The sequence below is a fragment of the Pan paniscus genome, chromosome 14 (genome assembly GCF_029289425.2).
Source record: "Pan paniscus chromosome 14, NHGRI_mPanPan1-v2.0_pri, whole genome shotgun sequence".
NCBI lineage: Eukaryota > Metazoa > Chordata > Mammalia > Primates > Hominidae > Pan > Pan paniscus.
Window position 1 is genome coordinate 19,358,207 of NC_073263.2, and position 17,933 is coordinate 19,376,139.

At 41.0% G+C, this 17,933-nt stretch overlaps 1 protein-coding gene across 16 annotated transcripts in view; it reads right to left on the reverse strand.

Moving 5' to 3' along the window:
• The window catches only part of PSPC1 (paraspeckle component 1), a 106,577-nt gene that overhangs the window by 53,925 nt on the left and 34,719 nt on the right, over positions 1-17,933 (reverse strand). For all 16 annotated transcript variants that reach the window (XR_609668.5, XR_008954733.2, XR_010109660.1 and 13 more), the window contains exons 5-6: positions 12,505-12,589; positions 1,166-1,271 (exon numbers count right to left, since the gene is read on the reverse strand). Coding sequence is in view for 6 of the 16 variants with exons in the window: in XM_055097134.2 (XP_054953109.1) it covers positions 1,166-1,271; positions 12,505-12,589 (191 nt within the window). In the remaining 10 variants the exon portion in view is untranslated. The remainder of the gene's footprint in view (positions 1-1,165; positions 1,272-12,504; positions 12,590-17,933) is intronic.

Here is a 17,933-nt window from a genome sequence, read left to right on the forward strand (position 1 = left end):
ACCAGGCAGTAGTCCCAGGCTAGAGCTTGCCAACTTACACTCTAGCCAAATTAATTTTATCATGATGCTTCAAGTATGCGATACACACTTTAAGTAACTACTAGAAAAGAAGGTATATTGTCACCTAATGCTTTTCTATAAGCATAATCTTATGAAACAATAGATGATCTATTTTAGAAATGTCGGCTGGGCATGGTGGCTGACACCTGTAATCCCAGCACTTTTGGAGGCTGAGGTGGGCAGATCACTTGAGGTAAAGAGTTCGACACCAGCCTGGCCAATATAGTGAAACCCCATCTCTACTAAAAATACAAAAATTAGCCAGGTGTGGTGGTGCGCACCTGTAATCCCAGCTACTTGGGAGACTGAGGCAGGAGAATCGCTTGAACCTGGGAGGCAGAGGTTGCAGTGAGCTGAGATCGTGCCACTGCACTCCGGCCTGGTTGACAGAGCAAGATTCCGTCTCAAAAAAAAAAAAAAGGTTACTAAAATATTAAAGACAGGAAGAGAAAACCTATAGACTAAAAGAGGCTGGATATAACAGTCAATTCAAAGAAACCAAATGTTTAAAAAAAAAAAAATTAAGACCTGTGCAAATCTGGGCTTTAATTAGTTAAGATGAAAGAGCTGACCATTTTTAAAATATGATAAAGATTTTCTTAAAAAGTCCTCATCTTTTAGAGATACATACTGAAAATAAAATTATATGAAATCAGGTATTTCAAATAACATAAATTGGGAAATAAAGTGGTTATACTTAAAGATGTAAAAGATTGGCCATGTTTATAAGTGTTCACTACAATTCTTCTGTACATGTCTGAAATCTTCCAAAATAGAGATGTTTCAATATTAGTATGTGGTGAAAATCAGTCAAGTGGAAATGATGTATATATCAAGATTTCTAATTTAATAGCATATGTTTTTTAAAGATCAACTAAAATAATAGGAAAAAATATAACATCCACTTCATAAAACATAGATATCTTCAGAAACTAATTTTACTTTACCACCTATGAGAGGTTAAGAAAATCACTAATTTATCAAACATGATGAATTTAGAAAGATTAGAAAAGACTACTGTATAAACCAAAATCTAAAGCATTCTAAATATACATCATAAACCTGAAAATATAAAGTCATTTTAGTTAACTAGTAGTTTACTTACATTTTCCATGTAGTTTGGCTTAAAGCCCTCTTGCTGTCGCCTCAGTTCCTCCTGTTCTCTGTGTCGGATCATTTCTTCCTCACGCCGCCGATGCTCCTCTTCATGTCTGAAAATTTTTTAAATAAAAATTTCAGCATCATAACATGTGGGCTGCCATTGGACATTTTACTTCATGTAAAATGAAATCATTTATGCAATCATATTATGCCAAACCTGTAATCACGACTGACCATGGCATCCTAAATTTACCTTCCTTCTATGTCACTCCAAGCCTTTAATAAATCAAAAAAGCCAAAGAAATAAATAACTTAGCTAAGGTAAACCAGAAAAACAAAGTAAAATCATAACTAGGATAGTTATTTGCGTATATTCAAGAAATTGAGAGTCAAAAAAAGCTGAAACATGTACTCTCTTACTATAGAAAGGAAAAAATCTCAGCCAGCCATGGTGGCTCACACCTGTAATCCCAGCACTTTAGGAGGTTGAGGCAAGTACATCACCTGAGGTCGGGAATTCAAGACCTGCCTGGCCAACATGGTGAAACCCCATCTCTACTAAAAATACAAAAATTAGCCAGGTGTGTTATAATCCCAGCTACTCGAGAGGCTGAGGCACCAGAATAGGTTGAACTCAGGAGGCAGAGGTTGCAGTGAGCGGAGATCGCGCCACTGCACTCCAGACTGGGCAACAGTGAGACCCTGTCTCAGAAAAAAAAAAACAAAAAAACAGATAAAGTCTGAGATCTACTGATCTATCACTGGCACTGCACAGTTCTTAAAGCCACTCAGAACATATCCAGAGATAAGCCACCTCAAAAAACCACAATGCCTAGACAAAAATCCTATTTCCAAAAGGAAGCCTTACCAACTCCTCTCTCCCCGTATTCATCAACCCACTGAAAGAAATCCCCTGAAGCAGGTGTCAGTCCACAATCTGCTTTTAGAAATTACGTGTTATAGCATAAACATTTACATTACTGTCTATGGTTACTTTTAAGAGGAAAAATCTATATAGTAATATTGAAGTAACAGACTCACATTATATTGGCATTTAAACCAATGCAAATTCAAATATACACAGGTTGAGTTTCCCTAAACCAAAAATCTGAAAGCATTCTTGAATCTTTCTAAACCTGAAATGCTCCAAAATCTGGATTTGTTGTTGTTGTTGTTGTTGAGACAGGGTCTTACTCTGTCACCCATGCTGGAGTGTCCCAATCTCAGCTCAGCTCACTGCAGCCTTGACCTCCCAGGCTCAAGCAATCCTCCAATCTTAGCCTCCCAAGAAGCTGGGACCACAGGCACGTGCCACCATGTCCAGATAATTTTTTGTACTTTTGTAGAGACAGGGTCTTGCCATGTTGCCCAGACTGGTCTTAAACTCCTGGGCTCAAGTGGTCTGCCTGCCTCAATCTCCCAAAGTGTTGGGATTACAGGCGTGAGCCCCAACACCCCGGCTGGAACTTCCTGATAGCCAACATGATGTTTAAAAAAATGCTCACTGGGGCATTTCAGATTTAGGATGCTCACCTGGTAAACACAATGCAAATACTGAAAATGTGAAAAAATCCAAAATACTTATTCTGGTGTTAAACATTTCCCATAATGGATACTCAAGGTGTATGCCCTCCACCAATAAAACTGCAAAAGTAATTTATATAGTGAAGGCTGTATAAAGCTGATGCCCCATTATTAGGTCTCGTTTTCCAGATTACTCTTATAACGTACTTTTCCTACATTTAGAATTGCAAATCCTCAAATTTCAAGATACCTTGGTTCTTGTTTGTTGCACAACACTCCCGCTAAATCTGAGTCCACTAATTAAAAGATATGGTGATTTCTTCTATTACCAGAGAAAAAACTCAGAACTTCATGTCAGACCACATGAACAAAAATGTTCCTAAGGGATTTCAAGCAAAATCTGGACTATTTTAAGATTGTTGTCTTACTCTCTATATAACTCTTAGTATAATCCTTAAAAATAATCTTTAAGTAAACTGGTTAATCCATTTCCTGGATATTAATACATTTCATATATTTTACTGTGAAGAAAATACTTCACATTCATGGGTGTGGGTGGCGATGGGAAGATCCAATAAAGGTCAAATGTGTTGAAATTCAGTTTTTCTCATTTTAAAAAGGGTCAATATACTCATAATATACCAATACTATTTATAAAAAGAGTCAATATACTAATAATATACTTATATGCTCAGTGGGATCTGGGGCAGCACCCCATAATCAAACACATTAATATTTCTGCAGTAAGATAAAACATTCACACTCTGGAGGTAATTAAGGTTTCACATAACAGGAGTTCAGATCAACTTTTGCCATCAAATGGATTCACGTCAGATTGCCACCTGAATAAGGATACATAGAAAAACTTTTGGCAGGGCGCGGTGGCTCACGCCTGTAATCCCACACTTTGGGAGCCTGAGGCAGGTGAATCACCTGAGGTCAGGAGTTCAAGACTAGCCTGGGCAACATGGTAAAACCCTGTCTCTACTAAAAATACAAAAATTTGCTGGACGCGGTGGCACGTGCATGTAATCCCAGCTACTCGGGAGGCTGACGCAGGAGAATCGCTTGAGCCCAGGAGGCGGAGGTTGCAGAGAGCTGAGACTGCGCCACTGCACTCCAGCTTGCACAATACAGCGAGACTCCATCTCAAAAAAAAAAAAGAAAAAGAAAAAGAAAAAAAAAACACCAACTTTTTAGTCTCAAAGCTTCCGAATTACAAAGACAATACAGTAGACACAGTGACCTTGTTGGGGGCCCACTTCTACCACATAATTTTAAATGAACAAACCTATTTCCAGTAAACAGAAATGTATGCACAAATGTGCAGGGACATATGTATACACAGATATATATTGTGGCATTATTTATAAAAGCAAAAGGTCAAGGACACATTAATCAGTTATAAATGGGAGACAAGGTTCACTGACACCTTGGGAGACAAGAAACACATCTGTTACAGAGGTGGATTACTATCTACTGGCATGAAAGAATGTCTGTGATGCAAATGTCAGGAAAAAGGGCAAGTAAAAGAATGGTATTGCTATTACTGCTTTTAAAAACCATTTTTATGGCCGAATTTGATGGCTCACACCTGTAATCCCAGGATTACTGGGATTACTTTGGGAGGTGGAGGCAGAAGCGAAGGTGGGAGGATCACTTGAGTGACAGCCTCCACGAAAAATAGGAAATATTAGCCACGGCCATGCACAGTGACTCATGTCTGTAATCCTAGCACTCTGGGAGGCCGAGACGGGCAGATCACTTGAGGTCAGGAGTTCAAGACCAGCCTGGTCCACATGGTAAAACCCCATCTCTACTAAAAATACAAAAAAATTACCCACGTGTGTTGGCGCACACCTGTAATCCCAGCTACTCAGGAGGATGAGGCAGGAGAATCGCTGGAACCCGGGAGGCGGAGGTTGCAGTGAGCTGAGATCATGCCACTGCACTGCAGCCTGGGTGACAGAGCAAGGCTCCATTTCAAAAACAAGAAAAAAGAAAAAAAAAAAAAAAAATATATATATATATATATATATATATATTAGGCAGGCATGGTGGCACACGCTTGTAGTCCCTCCTACTAGGGAGGCTAAGGTGGGAAGATCACTTGAACCCCATAAGGTGAGACTGCGGGGAGCCGTGATCACACCACTGCACTCCATTCTGGGTGACAGAGTGAGATTCTGTCTAAAAAATAAAATAAAAATGATTTTTAAAACCATAGAAGAGGGTATGAAAAAGTTTATATACCACATTGGAAATGATTAGGGGAACAGGAGCATTGCCCTTACGATTATACCACACAGAAGATTCTATAATCTAAATTTAATGACAGCATACAGAAACATTCCTGTTGTCCATATATGTTTGCTTTCAATTATTTCTACTCCACAAATGCTTTAATGACCACCTTTATAATTATACAAATTACCTCTTCAGGTCAAGGATTGCTTTCTAGGTTATAATCACAAATGGAACTACTAAGGAGAGGAGAACTAGTAATTATGACAAATTTTAAATCCTTCACGTTACATTTAATTGAAAACTAATAAAATTTCAATTTTACAATTTGTTTTATTTTGAGGCCCATTAATTATTTACAGGTCTCAAATATTCTTGCAGGATTCTGAAAGATGCCTACGGGATGAAACCTTCTTGCTGTTATTGTTCAGCACTATGGCTCCACATCCAACACAGAGCCCAAGACAGAAGAAGGGCTTTATAATAATTCGCTAAATGACTAAGAAAGGAAGTGGGGGCCAGGCGCACTGGCTCACGCCTGTAATCCCAGCACTTTGGGAGGCCAAGGCCGGCAGATCACCTGAGGTCAGGAGTTCGAGACGAGCCTGGCCAACATGGTGAAACCCTGTCTCTACTACAACTACAAAAATTAGTCTGGCGTGGTGGCAGGCGCCTGTAATCCCAGTGACTTGGGAGGCTAAGGCAGGAGAATCTCTTGAACCCGGGAGGCAGAGGTTACAGTGAGTCAAGATTGCGCCACTGTACTCCAGCCTGGGTGAAAGAGCAAGATTCCTTCTCAAAAAAAAAATAAGAAGAATATAAAAATTAGCCGGGCGTGGTGGCGTGCACTTTTAATTCCAGCTACTCAGGAGGCCGAGGCAGGAGAATCACTTGAACCTGGGAAGTGGAGGTTGCCGTGAGCCGAGATCACACCACTGCATTACAGCCTGAGCGACAGAGCGAGACTCCGTCTCAAAAAATCAATCAAACAAACAAAAAAAAAAACAAAGAAAGGAAGGAAGTGGGGCCGGGTGCGGTGGCTCATGCTTGTAATCCCAGCGCTTTGGGAGGACAAGGTGGGCTGATCATCTGAGGTCAAGGGTTTGCGACCAGCTTGGCCAACATGGTAAAACCACGTCTCTACTAAAAATACAAAAATTAGCCAGGCAGGGTGGTGGGCGCCTATAATCCCAGCTACTCGGGAGGCTGAGGCAGGAGAATCACTTGAACCGAAGAGGCAGAGGTTGCAGCGACCGAGATCGCGCCACCGCACTCCAGCCTGGGCGACAAGAACGAAACTCTGTCTCAAAAAAAAAAAACAAAGAAACGAAGTGGGTAGGTGAGTAAATGGGTGGGAAGAGAAGGAATGAAGGAATAAGTGAACAAACAAAACAAAGGAATAACTACTAAGTGGTCAAGTCACAGACTGAACCAGTTCATGTAAGCCCCTCATCCTGGTCTTCCTTCGGTACCTGCCACAACCTCTGAAGAATTAAGTTACCTATGAAAAACTAAATAATTTATTTATAGCATTGAAAGTAAAACCAGAAACTTGTGTACTCCAAATACATTTCTCTCAAAATGTACTGTCCTAGGCCAGTTTTTCTATCTTCCAACTAAAGTAAAGCACAAAGGCAGAATTCAGACTATTTGGATTGTTAACAAATAAAGCTATCTTACTTGGCAGCAGCCTCAGCCAGATAAATCTCTCCAATTTAATTGTGACAATTTTCTTCATTTGCTCCATCTTGCAAATATATATGAGTTCCCAGACATAATCTTTTTTTCTTTCCTTTATACATACTGCAAAACTACTCAAAAAAAAAATTTTTTTTTTGAGACGCAGTCCCCTCTGTCACCCAGGCTGGAGTGCAGTGGCGCGATCTCTGCTCACTGCAAGCTACGCCTCCTGGGTTCAAGCCATTCTCCTGCCTCAGACTCCGAGTAGCTGGGACTACAGGCGCCCGCCACCACGCCCGGCTAATTTCTTGTATTTTTAGTAAAGACAGGGTTTCACCGTGTTAGCTAGGATGGTCTCGATCTCCTGACCTTGTGATCCGCCTGCCTCGGCCTCCCAAAGTGCTGGGATTACAGGCATGAGCCACCGCGCCCGGCCAAAAACTACTCAATTTTAAGGCAAGTTGTTCACACTTCTTAAATCAAGATTCTTACAGCTAATTTCAAAAGAAACTCCCCAGCCACCAGGAAAAACTAAGATTGTAACAGATTTATTACTGCCTGTATTTACTAGAATTTGGTCAAACATAAAGGTTACCCATCAAATTATCACCTTATATTGAGATATTTTCAGTTAACTGAATTTTAGATTAAATCTGATGCCCCTGTATACTGAGATTACATAATAAAAAAAAAATCACGCAATAAAAAATTACATCTTCAGGCCACGCACAGTGGCTCAAGCCTGTAATCCCAGCACTTTGGGAGGCCGAGGCAGGCGGATCACAAGGTCAGCAGATCGAGACCATCCTGGCTAACACAGTGAAACCCCATCTCTACTAAAAATACAAAAAATTAGCCAGCTGTGGTGACAGGCGCCTGTAATCCTAGCTACTCCGGAGGCTGAGGCAGGAGAATGGCATGAACCTGGGAGGCAGAGCTTGCAGTGAGCCGAGATCGCGCCACTGCACTCCAGCCTGGGCGACAGAGTGAGACTCCGTCTCGGAAAAATAAATAAATAAAATAAAATAAAAAATTACATCTGCAACAAGTATTCCACATCTCAGCCTATGATTAAATCAGCAACGTATCTTCTATGTGCCTCACGAGCTTCCCCTAATATTAACTCCTTGTATAACCATAGTACAAAATTATGAAAACCAGGAATGAATACTGGCACAATATTATAATTAACTATAGACATTACTAAAACTTCACCAGTTTCCTCACTAATTTTTTTTTAAAGAGACAGGGTCTTCCTATGTTTTTTGTTTGTTTGCTTGCTTATTTGTTTTAAGAGACAGGGTCTTGCTATGTTTCCGAGGCTGGAGTGCAGTGGCTATTCACAGGCGCTATCCCACTACTAATCAGCACGGGAGTTTTTACCTACTCCATTTCTGACTTGGGCCAGTTCACCCCTCCTTAGGTAACCTGGTAGTCCCCTGCTCCCAGAAGGTCACCATATTGATGCCAAAGTTAATGCGGACATCCAATCGACATAGTGCATTACAGCCCAGAACTCCTGGGTTCAAGCAATCCGCCCACCTCAGCCTCCTAAGTAGCTGGGACCACAGGCCCACTAACACCTTTCTTCTGTTCCAATACCTTATCCAGAATCCCACATTGCATTTAGTCGTTATTTCTCCTTAGTCTCCAACAGTCTGTAACAGTTCAGTCTTTCTATCTTTCATGAACCTGACACTATTAAAGAGAACTGATTATTTTGTAGAATGTCCTTGAATTTGGGTTTGTTTTTTCTCATAACTGGAATGATTATGCATATCTGGTAAGAATATCACAGAAATAATGTTATATCCCATTCAGTGAATCATATCAAGGGGCTCCTGATGTCAACTGTCTTATTACAGGTGATATGAAATTTAGTGTTTGGTTATGGTGGTGTCTACTGCGTTTCTCCACTTTAAATTTAATATTTTTTCCATTTGTATACAAATTTGAGACTATGCAAAAACCCTGTTTCTCAAGTTTCGCCCACCAACTTTGGTATCCATCAAAAAAGCTTGTCTGTAGCAATTATTATTAAAGATCGAGGCACCAGTTATGTTCATTGTTACTGAAGCTTCTAGGGCCTCTCAGTAGAAAAAGCCATAAAATACAGCATATGGGGCAGGCATGGTGGCACATGCCTGTAATATCAGTGCTTTCGTAGGCTGAGGCAGGAAAGATCACTTGAGGCCAGGAGTTTGATACCAGCCTAAGCAACATAGCATAATCCCATCTCTATAAAAAAATAAAAATTAAAAAATTAGCTGGGTGTGGTGGTAAACACCTATAGTCCCAGCTACTTGGGAGGCTAAGGCAGGATTGTTTGAGCTCAGGAGTTCGAGGTTACAGTCAGCTATGATTGCGACACTGCACTTCAGCCTGAGTGACAGGGCAAGACCTTGTCTCTTAAATAATTTTTTTTAATTAAAAATAAAATACAGTATATGTATACATATTAACCCATACATAAACACACATCTATATTTCTGCATGTATTTGTCAATATTAAACACCACAGAGTTCATACCTCTGATTCAAATCACACTCACACAGGATTTTAAGTTTAGCCGTTCATCTTTCTCTAATGATGAGAAACTTGAGTCTCATTATCCACAATATACAGTCATACCTTGGTATGTGCAGGGGATTGGTTCCAGAACCTCCCCCAGACACCAGAATCCACTGATGCTCAACTCCCTGACATATGGTGTAGTATTCGCATATAACCTATGCACATCCTCCTACACACTTAAAAACATCTCTACTTATAATACCTAATACAATGTAAAGACTATGTAAACAGCACTGTTTACAGAGAATGACAAGTAACAAAAAGTCCTCCTACACACTTAAAAGCATCTCTAGATTACTTATAATACCTAACACAATATAAAGGCTATGTAAATAGTTGTTATACTGCACGGTTTAGAGAATGACAAGTTAGCCGGGTGTGGTGGCTCACGCCTGTAATCCCAGCACTTTGGGAGGCTGAGGCGGGAGGATCACGAGGTCACGAGTTCGAGACCATCCTGGCTAACACGGTGAAACCCCGTCTCTACTAAAAATACAAAAAAAATAGCCGGGCATGGTGGCACGCGTCTATAGTCCCAGCTACTTGGGAGGCTGAGGCAGGAGAATGGCGTGAACTCGGGAGGCGAAGCTTGCAGTGAGCCGAGATTGCGCCACTGCACTCCAGCCTGGGCGACAGAGCGAGACTCCATCTCAAAAAAAAAAAAAAAAAAAGAGAATGACAAGTTTAAAAAGTCTGTTAATGTTAGTATATACACAATTTTCCCCCAGATATTATCAATCCACAGTTGGCGGAATCCATAGATGTAGAACCCACAGATACAAAAGACTGTAGGTACTAATCTGTTCATGTAACGTATACACACAAAGTGGTTTCAGAACTACTAGCCCATATGCCTAACTAGCTTACAGAATTTATGTATGGTTCTTATCATTAGTATTATGATATCCAGTCAACACACTATTTTCCAGTTATTTAGGTTCCTTGTTACCTTCCCTATCCCCTTTCAATGTGATGATGTTATTCATTTGTAAGACAATTAGGTTAATTTCTTGTATTTTTGTATCCTATTTTGGAATCCACCCCTCATATTGTTTGGTTTTAATGATTTATTTTTTGCTTACATGAGGGGTAGGTATAATTTCAAAAAGCCTACCTGTCATCTCTAAGTTTTAAGAGGAAAAAGCTGGATTCAGGTAAGACTTTATGTTAGGGGAGAGGAGGTTTCGTTGTCTTTGTTAAAAATAGAAAAGATCTGGCCGGGCGTGGTGGCTCACGCCTGTAATCCCAGCACTTTGGGAGGCCGAGGCAGGTAGATCACCTGAGGACGGGAGTTCAAGACCAGCCTGGCCAACATGGTGAAGCCCCGTCTCTACTAAAAATACAAAATAAGGTGGGCATGGTGGCGCAAGCCTGTAATCCCAGCTAGGAGGCTGAGGCAGGAGAATCACTTGAACCTGGGAGGCAGAGGTTACAGCGAGCCAAGATCGCACCATTGCATTCAAGCCTGGGCAGCAAGAGCGAAACTCCATCTCCAAAATAAAATTTAAAAAAAAAGTAGAAGAGATTTGAACACGTCTGTATAAAAAGGAAAAAAGAAAAGTTTTTAAAAAGGTTCCTGAGGAAGGCACATTCGTGATGTTGAGAGTTGTTAAAAAAAAAAAAAAAAAAAAAAACAGTGGTTCTCAAGCTTTCAGATCTATCTGAATGCTGGAGGATTCCAGGTGGCTGGGCCTCACCACTATTGTTTCTCATTCAGTAGTTCTGCAGGGAGGCTTGAGACTACATTCCTAACAGTTCCCTAGGTGAAATGTTAATGCTGTCTGTCCAGGGAATATGATTTAAGAATGAATTGGGGCCGGGCACGGTGGCTCACGCCTGTAATCCCAGCACTTTGGGAGGCCAAGGCGGGCGGATCACCTGAGGTCCGGAGTTCGAGACCAGACTGACCAACATGGAGAAACCCCGTCTCTACTAAAAGTACAAAATTAGCCAAGCGTGGTGGCACATGCCTGTAATCCCAGCTACTCGGGAGGCTGAGGCAGGAGAATGGCTTGAACCCGGGAGGCGGAGGTTGCTGTGAGCCGAGATCGCGTCATTGCACTCCAGCCTGGGCAACAAGAGCGAAACTCCCTCTCAAAAAAAAAAAGAATGAATTGGGTAGAGTAAAATCACATAGAAATATTTATAAATTGATAAACTCAGGTACAAAGTTTGAAGAAACACATCAAAATATACAGAATATCACCTATCTGTAGACCAGAGAAGCTTCAAATTTGTTCACGGTTTTTCACTTTTTTCTTTACTTTTACTTCCCCATGAACACCTTATTTTCTTACCACAAGCACTTTACATTTTTAAAGCAAATACTATTTTCAAAAACAGATTTCTACATTTGCTTTAACTATCATAGCTTTGTTCATAATATTTCCTAACTAGTATGATTTTTGAACCTTTGAAGAGTAATGTTTATACCATTATATTTTGCAATTAAACACCACAGGCACAAGGTGAGCTATCAATGTGGGTTTATATATCTTGAATTAACCACTCTCTCAAACATCCTTACTTAAACCTAAAAGATTTCAAGCTGACCATCACGATTGTCTATTATGTACTGAGATTTTAAGTCCCCATAACCCCTTTTAACACGGAGTCAACTTCCAGAAATCTTTTTTTTTTTTTTTTTTGAGATGGAGTCTCACTGTGTAGCCCAGGCTGGAGTGCAGTGGCAAGATCTCAGATCACTGCAACCTCCGCCTCCCGGATTCAAGCGGTTCTCCTGCCTCAACGCCCTGAGTAGCTGGGATTACAGGCGCGTGCCACCACAGCCAGCTAATTTTTTAGTTTTAGTAGAGACAGGGTTTCACCATGTTGGCCAAGCTGGTCTCGAACTCCTGACCTCATGTGATCTGCCCACCTCAGCCTCCCAAAGTGCTGGAATTACAGGCATGAGCTACTGCCCCCAGCCTCAGAAATCTTGTTTAAAAATTATCAGAAGCACAAAGTTACATAAAGATATTCATAGTAGAGTTATACACATAACAAAATAAATAAGAGCAACGCAAATATATCCATCTCTGGAAAAATGGATATTCACAGCATATTCTTACAATAAATTACATATAATAATACCTAAAACCCTTGTTTAACTTCAAAGTTTAGCATTCAAAGTGCCCTTAACCAGCTAAAAACTAGCAAAGAATTATGCTACATTACGAAGTAATTCACTGTACGTGGTTAAAATGGGCAATTTTTCTATTTTTCCTGTGATACTCAACTTATACAACTTGTAACAGGTTGTGGGGAGTTTTTATTAATAAGACATACAATTCATGTTTCTTAAAATGATCTTCTTTTACCTTAGTTGTATTTGCTTCCGTTTTTGCAACTCTTGGTTTCTGAGTTCTTCCAAGCGTCTGAGTTCTTCTTGACGCCTCATTAGATCTATAAAATAATGACTGCACATTAATATTTTTAGTTTCCCTTTCCATATTTTTATACCAATAAGCATAGAAGTTCTCTATCACTGGCAATATATTGGTATATTACTCATTTTATAATAATGTAAGCTGGGTAATTAAATAAATATCCTTTCTGAGCACGTTTCTTCACGTATATAAAAAAGAGTATTCAAGTTCATTCTTGGCCAGGTGCAGTGGCCCACGCCTACAATCCCAGTAATTTGGGAGGCCAAGGCAGGCGTATCACTCGAGGCCAGGAGGTTGAGACCAGCCTGGCCAACAAGGCAAAACCCCAACTCTACCAAAACTACAAAAATTAGCTGGGCATGGTGGTGCGCGCCTGTAGTCCCAGCTACTCAGAAGGCTGAGGCAGGAGAATCACTTGAACCCGGGAGGTGGAGGATGCAATGAGTTGAGATTGTGCCACTGCACTCCAGCCGGAATGACAGAGCAAGACTCCATCTCAAAAACAAGTTCATTGTTAGGGGAAAAACACGTAATAAACTCATCTTGGCTGGGCGCAGTGGCTCACGCCTTATAATCCCAACACTTTGGGAAGCCCAGGTGGGCAACAGAGTGAGATGACTCAATCTCAAAAAAAATAAATAAATAAAAACAAATAAATAAATAAATAAAAATTCATCTTTACGTCAAGAAATTAAAATAGGTAGGCTGGCTTGTGCCTGTAATCCCAGCACTTTGGGAGGCCAAGGCAGGCGGATCACTTCGGCCGAGGAGTTCGAGAAGAGCCTGAGTAACACAGTGAAACCCTGTTTACAAAAAATACAAAAATCAGGGCCAGGTGTGGTGCCTCACGGGTGGAATCTCAACACTTTGGGAGGCCAAGGCAGGCGGATCACCTGAGGTTGGGAGTTCGAGACCAGCATGGCCAACATGGCGCAACCCCATCTCTACTGAAAATACAAAAATTAGCTGGGTATGGAGGTGCACGCCTGTAATTCCAGCTACTCGGGAGATTGAGACAGGAGAATCACTTGAATATGGGAGGCAGAGGTTGCAGTGAGCCAAAATTGCGCCACTGCACTCCAGCCTGGGTTGCACAGCAGAACTGTCTCTAAAATAAAATAACAAATTATAATTGTTTTCAGCAGCAAATGCAAAGCCCCAACACATGCCTTCAGAGACACCAGCAGAGAGCACTTAAGAACCAGACCAGACAAACAGGAATCATGACATAAAACCCAAGGAACCTCCCTCGCAACACAATTAGCATGAAATTCCTCCCTAACTAAGCCAATGTCTTACGAAGAAGAGGAGTGAGGAGAAAATTCTTCAAAGAAGAAAGCAAAGATAAATGCTGATATAAACAAGACTTTTCAACAACAAAAAAGCATTTCCACTATCACCAATCCCTGCCATATCAAGAATGGGGGGGTTCCAGAGTAAGATAATGAAAAGTACATTTGTATTGCACATCTAAGAAGTAGCGTATAAACTTTCCACGTTAAAAATCTCCAAAGCTAAAAATCTTTGTGTGTGATTTTGTATAAAATTATGTATGTATACATGCATATATTTTAAAATAATAAAATGTTAAAATACTCTGGATGGCACAATTGCTGGTTGCTTTTATTTTCCTTTTCTCTTTATATCTGAAATGTCTAAAGTGAACAAATTACCTCAACTGAATGTTTCTTAATAAACACCTGTACTCAAGAGTTGACTCATATAATACTACAGCTAAAGTTAATCTAAGGTACCAATAACCCAAACTTCATAACAATAGCAAGACAGGCATCATAACCATAACAAGGTAAATATTGTTCTCCCCATTTTACAGATTAAAAACAGACATTTATAAATTATGCAAAAAAAAAAGGATTCAGACAGATTATAAAGTTGCCCCAGCTATTACATGATTCAACTGGGATGCCAGGCCAAACCTCTCCTTATTCCAAAGCTCTTTCAAAAAAGTATGCCAAACCTAGTTGATCAGACTCAATTGGAAAACTTAAAAATATGCATTTGGGGATGTTGCTAAGAAAAGTCTGTTTTGGTATATGAGACAGGGCCCAGGAAGTTCTCGTAATAGGCCCATAGAGAAAACACTTGATTATCTGAAAAATGTTAAACATGACTGCAATTATTTCGAACCTTTATAACATAATTCTCAACCTTAAATACTCATTAGAATTACTTAAATACCTGACCAGTATTTAAGTAATGGCTCACACCTGTAATCCCAGCACTTTGGAAGGCTGAGGCAGGCGGATCACCTGAGGTCGGGAGTTGGAGGCCAGCCTGACCAACATGGAGAAACCCCGTCTCTACTAAAAACACAAAAATTAGCCGGGCGTGGTGGCGCATGCCTGTAATCAGAGCTACTCAGGAGGCTTAGGCAGGAGAATCACTTGAACCCGGGAGGCGGAGGCTGCAGTGGGCTGAGGTCACACCATTGCACTCCAGCCTGGGCAACAAGAGCGAAACTCCATGTCAAAAACAAAAAAATTACTTAAATACCTTTTTTGTTTTTTCTCTCAGAGACAGGGTCTCACTCTGGCACCCAGGCTGGAGTAGAGTGGCATGATGGTAGCTCACTACAGCCTCAAAAACTTGGGCTCAAGAGATCTTCCCACCTCAGTCTCCCCAACAGCCAGGACTGACAGGCTTTTAACCTCTCAGATCTTATCACCTTACCTGTAACATTGGTATAATTAGCTCAAAGGCTCCAACAATGAAATTATCAAATAAGCACAATTACCTAATACTTAAAAGAACTATAAACTTAAAACTACCATTTTATGCTGACTAAATTATATATTTTTTAAAGTTCCTAATACCCAAAGTTCCTGATATTTCACTAAAGCTTATACATCTGTACACTGCCATGATAATATCTTTCTAGGGGAAAAAACTGTAAAAAGTACATAACTAGAGATGTCTTTTTTTTTCTTTTTTTTTTTTTTTTTGAGACAGAGTCTCGCTTTGTTGCCCAGGCTGGAATGCAATGGCGAGGTCTCGGCTCACTGCAACCTCTGCCTACCAGGTTCAAGCAATTCTCCTGCCTCAGCCTCCCAAGTAGCTGGGATTACAGGCGCCCACAACCGCGCCCAGCTAATTTTTGTATTTTTAGTAGAGAAGAGGTTTCACCATCTTGGCAAGGCTGGTCTTGAACTCGTAACCTTGTGATCCACCCGCCTTGGCCTTCCAAAGTGCTGGGATTAAAGGCGTGAGCCACCGCGCCCGGCCCAACTAGAGATGTCTTTATCTTTTGATCCAGGAAATTACACTCAGGAACTTTTCTTAATAAAATAAAGCCATCTACAGTCATGAAGGCATCATCTACCGTATTACTTATTACTTACTAAACCAAATAACACTTTGAAATGCTTTCCTGGCTGGGCACAGTGGCTTACCAAAGTGGGAGGCTGCCTCGGCCTCCGAAAGTAATCCCAGCACTTTGGGAGGCCGAGGCGGGTGGATCACTTGAGGTCAGGAGTTTGAGACCGGCCTGGCCAACATGGCAAAATACTGTCTCTATTAAAACTACAAAAATAAGCCGGGCATGGTGGCACACGCCTGTAGTCCCAGCTACTCAAGGAGGATGAGGCAGAAGAATCACTTGAACCTGGGAGGCACAGGTTGCAGTGAGCAGAGATTATGCCAACGCAGTCCAGCCTGGGTGACACAGCAAGACTGTCTCAAATTAATTAATTAATTAATTAAAATGCTATCCTAACAAATTTAATGATAAAATTACATGAAATTATATGCTATAATTTCAATGTATCATAAATACAGGTACAGAAAAAAGGAATATAAACAAACTAAAATTTTGATTTGCTAGACTGTAAGACAGTGTTTTCTCAATTTAAAATTGCACAAGTCATGAAAACTGAATGTATAACTTCTGATCTAACAATTTTATTTTCTAAAAATACTAGTCTCTTTATTTTTCTTTCAGTTTTTATTTTACCGCTGATCTGTCCAGATTTATGACACTGAATTAATTTTTTTTTTTTTTTTGAGATGGGAGTCTCGCTCTGTCGCCCTGGCTGGAGTGCAGTGGCGTGATCTCGGCTCACTGCAACCTCCACCTCCTGGGTTCAAGCAATTCTCCTGCCTCAGCCTCCCAAGTAGCTGGGACTACAGGCACATGCCCCAGACCTGGCTAATTTTTTGTATTTCCAATAGAGATGGGGTTTCACCATGTTAGCCAGGATGGTCTCGATCTCCTGTCAGCATTAATGTTCTTTAATCATAAACCTCACATGTATTTAAATCCTAATATCTCAAGTAGGTTCAGGCATGACTGTTCTGTTCTTCACTTATGTGATGTTTATCCTCTGTTGATTTCTTTAAGAAGGGCTCACAGCAACATATTTGTTTTGTTTTTTGTTTTTTGTTTTTTTGAGACGGAGTCTCACTCTGTCGCCAGGCTGGAGTGTGGTGGTGCGATCTTGGCTCACTGCAACCTCCGACTCCCTGGTTCAAGCGATTCTCCTGCCTCAGCTACCCGAGCAGCTCACACCTATAATCCTAGCACTTTGGGAGGCTGAGGCAGGCGGATCACGAGGTCAGGAGTTCAAGATCAGCCTGACCAACATGGTGAAACCCCATCTCTACTACTAATACAAAAATTAGCCGACTGTGGTGGCATGCACCTGTAATCCAGGCTACTCAAGAGGCTGAGGCAGGAGAATCACTTGAAACACGGAGGCAGAGGTTGCAGCAAGCCGAGATTGCGCCACTGCACTCCAGCCTGCGCAACACAGCGAGACTCCGTCTCTAAATAAATAAATAAATGTTAAAAAAAAAATAAATGTAATGGAGCCAGGCGCAGTGGCTCACGCCTGTAATCCTGACACTTTGGGAGGCTGAGGCGGGCAGATCACTTGAGGCCAGGAGTTTGAGGCCAGCCTGGCCAACATGGCGAAGCCCTGTCTCTACTAAAAATATAAAAATTAGCCGGGTATGGTGGCTCATGCCTGAGGGAGGAAAATCACTTGAACCCGGGAACCGGAGGTTGTAGTGAGCTGAGATTGTGCCACTGAACACCAGCCTGGGCAACAGAGTGAGACTCCATCTCAAAAAAAAATTTTTTTTTAATGTAATAGGAGTTGAATCTAGAAAGGACTAAATAATTATCAGTAAAGTATAAATCAAACAATTATTATTGTAAGGTACCCATGTGTTCAATAAGAATCAACATTTACGGCTGGGTGTGGTGGCTCACGCCTGTAACCCCAACACCTTGGGAGGCTGAGGCGGATGGATCACTTGAGGTCAGGAGTTCGAGACCAGCCTGACCAACATGGAGAAACCCCATCTCTACTAAAATACAAAATTAGCCAGGCGTGGTGGCG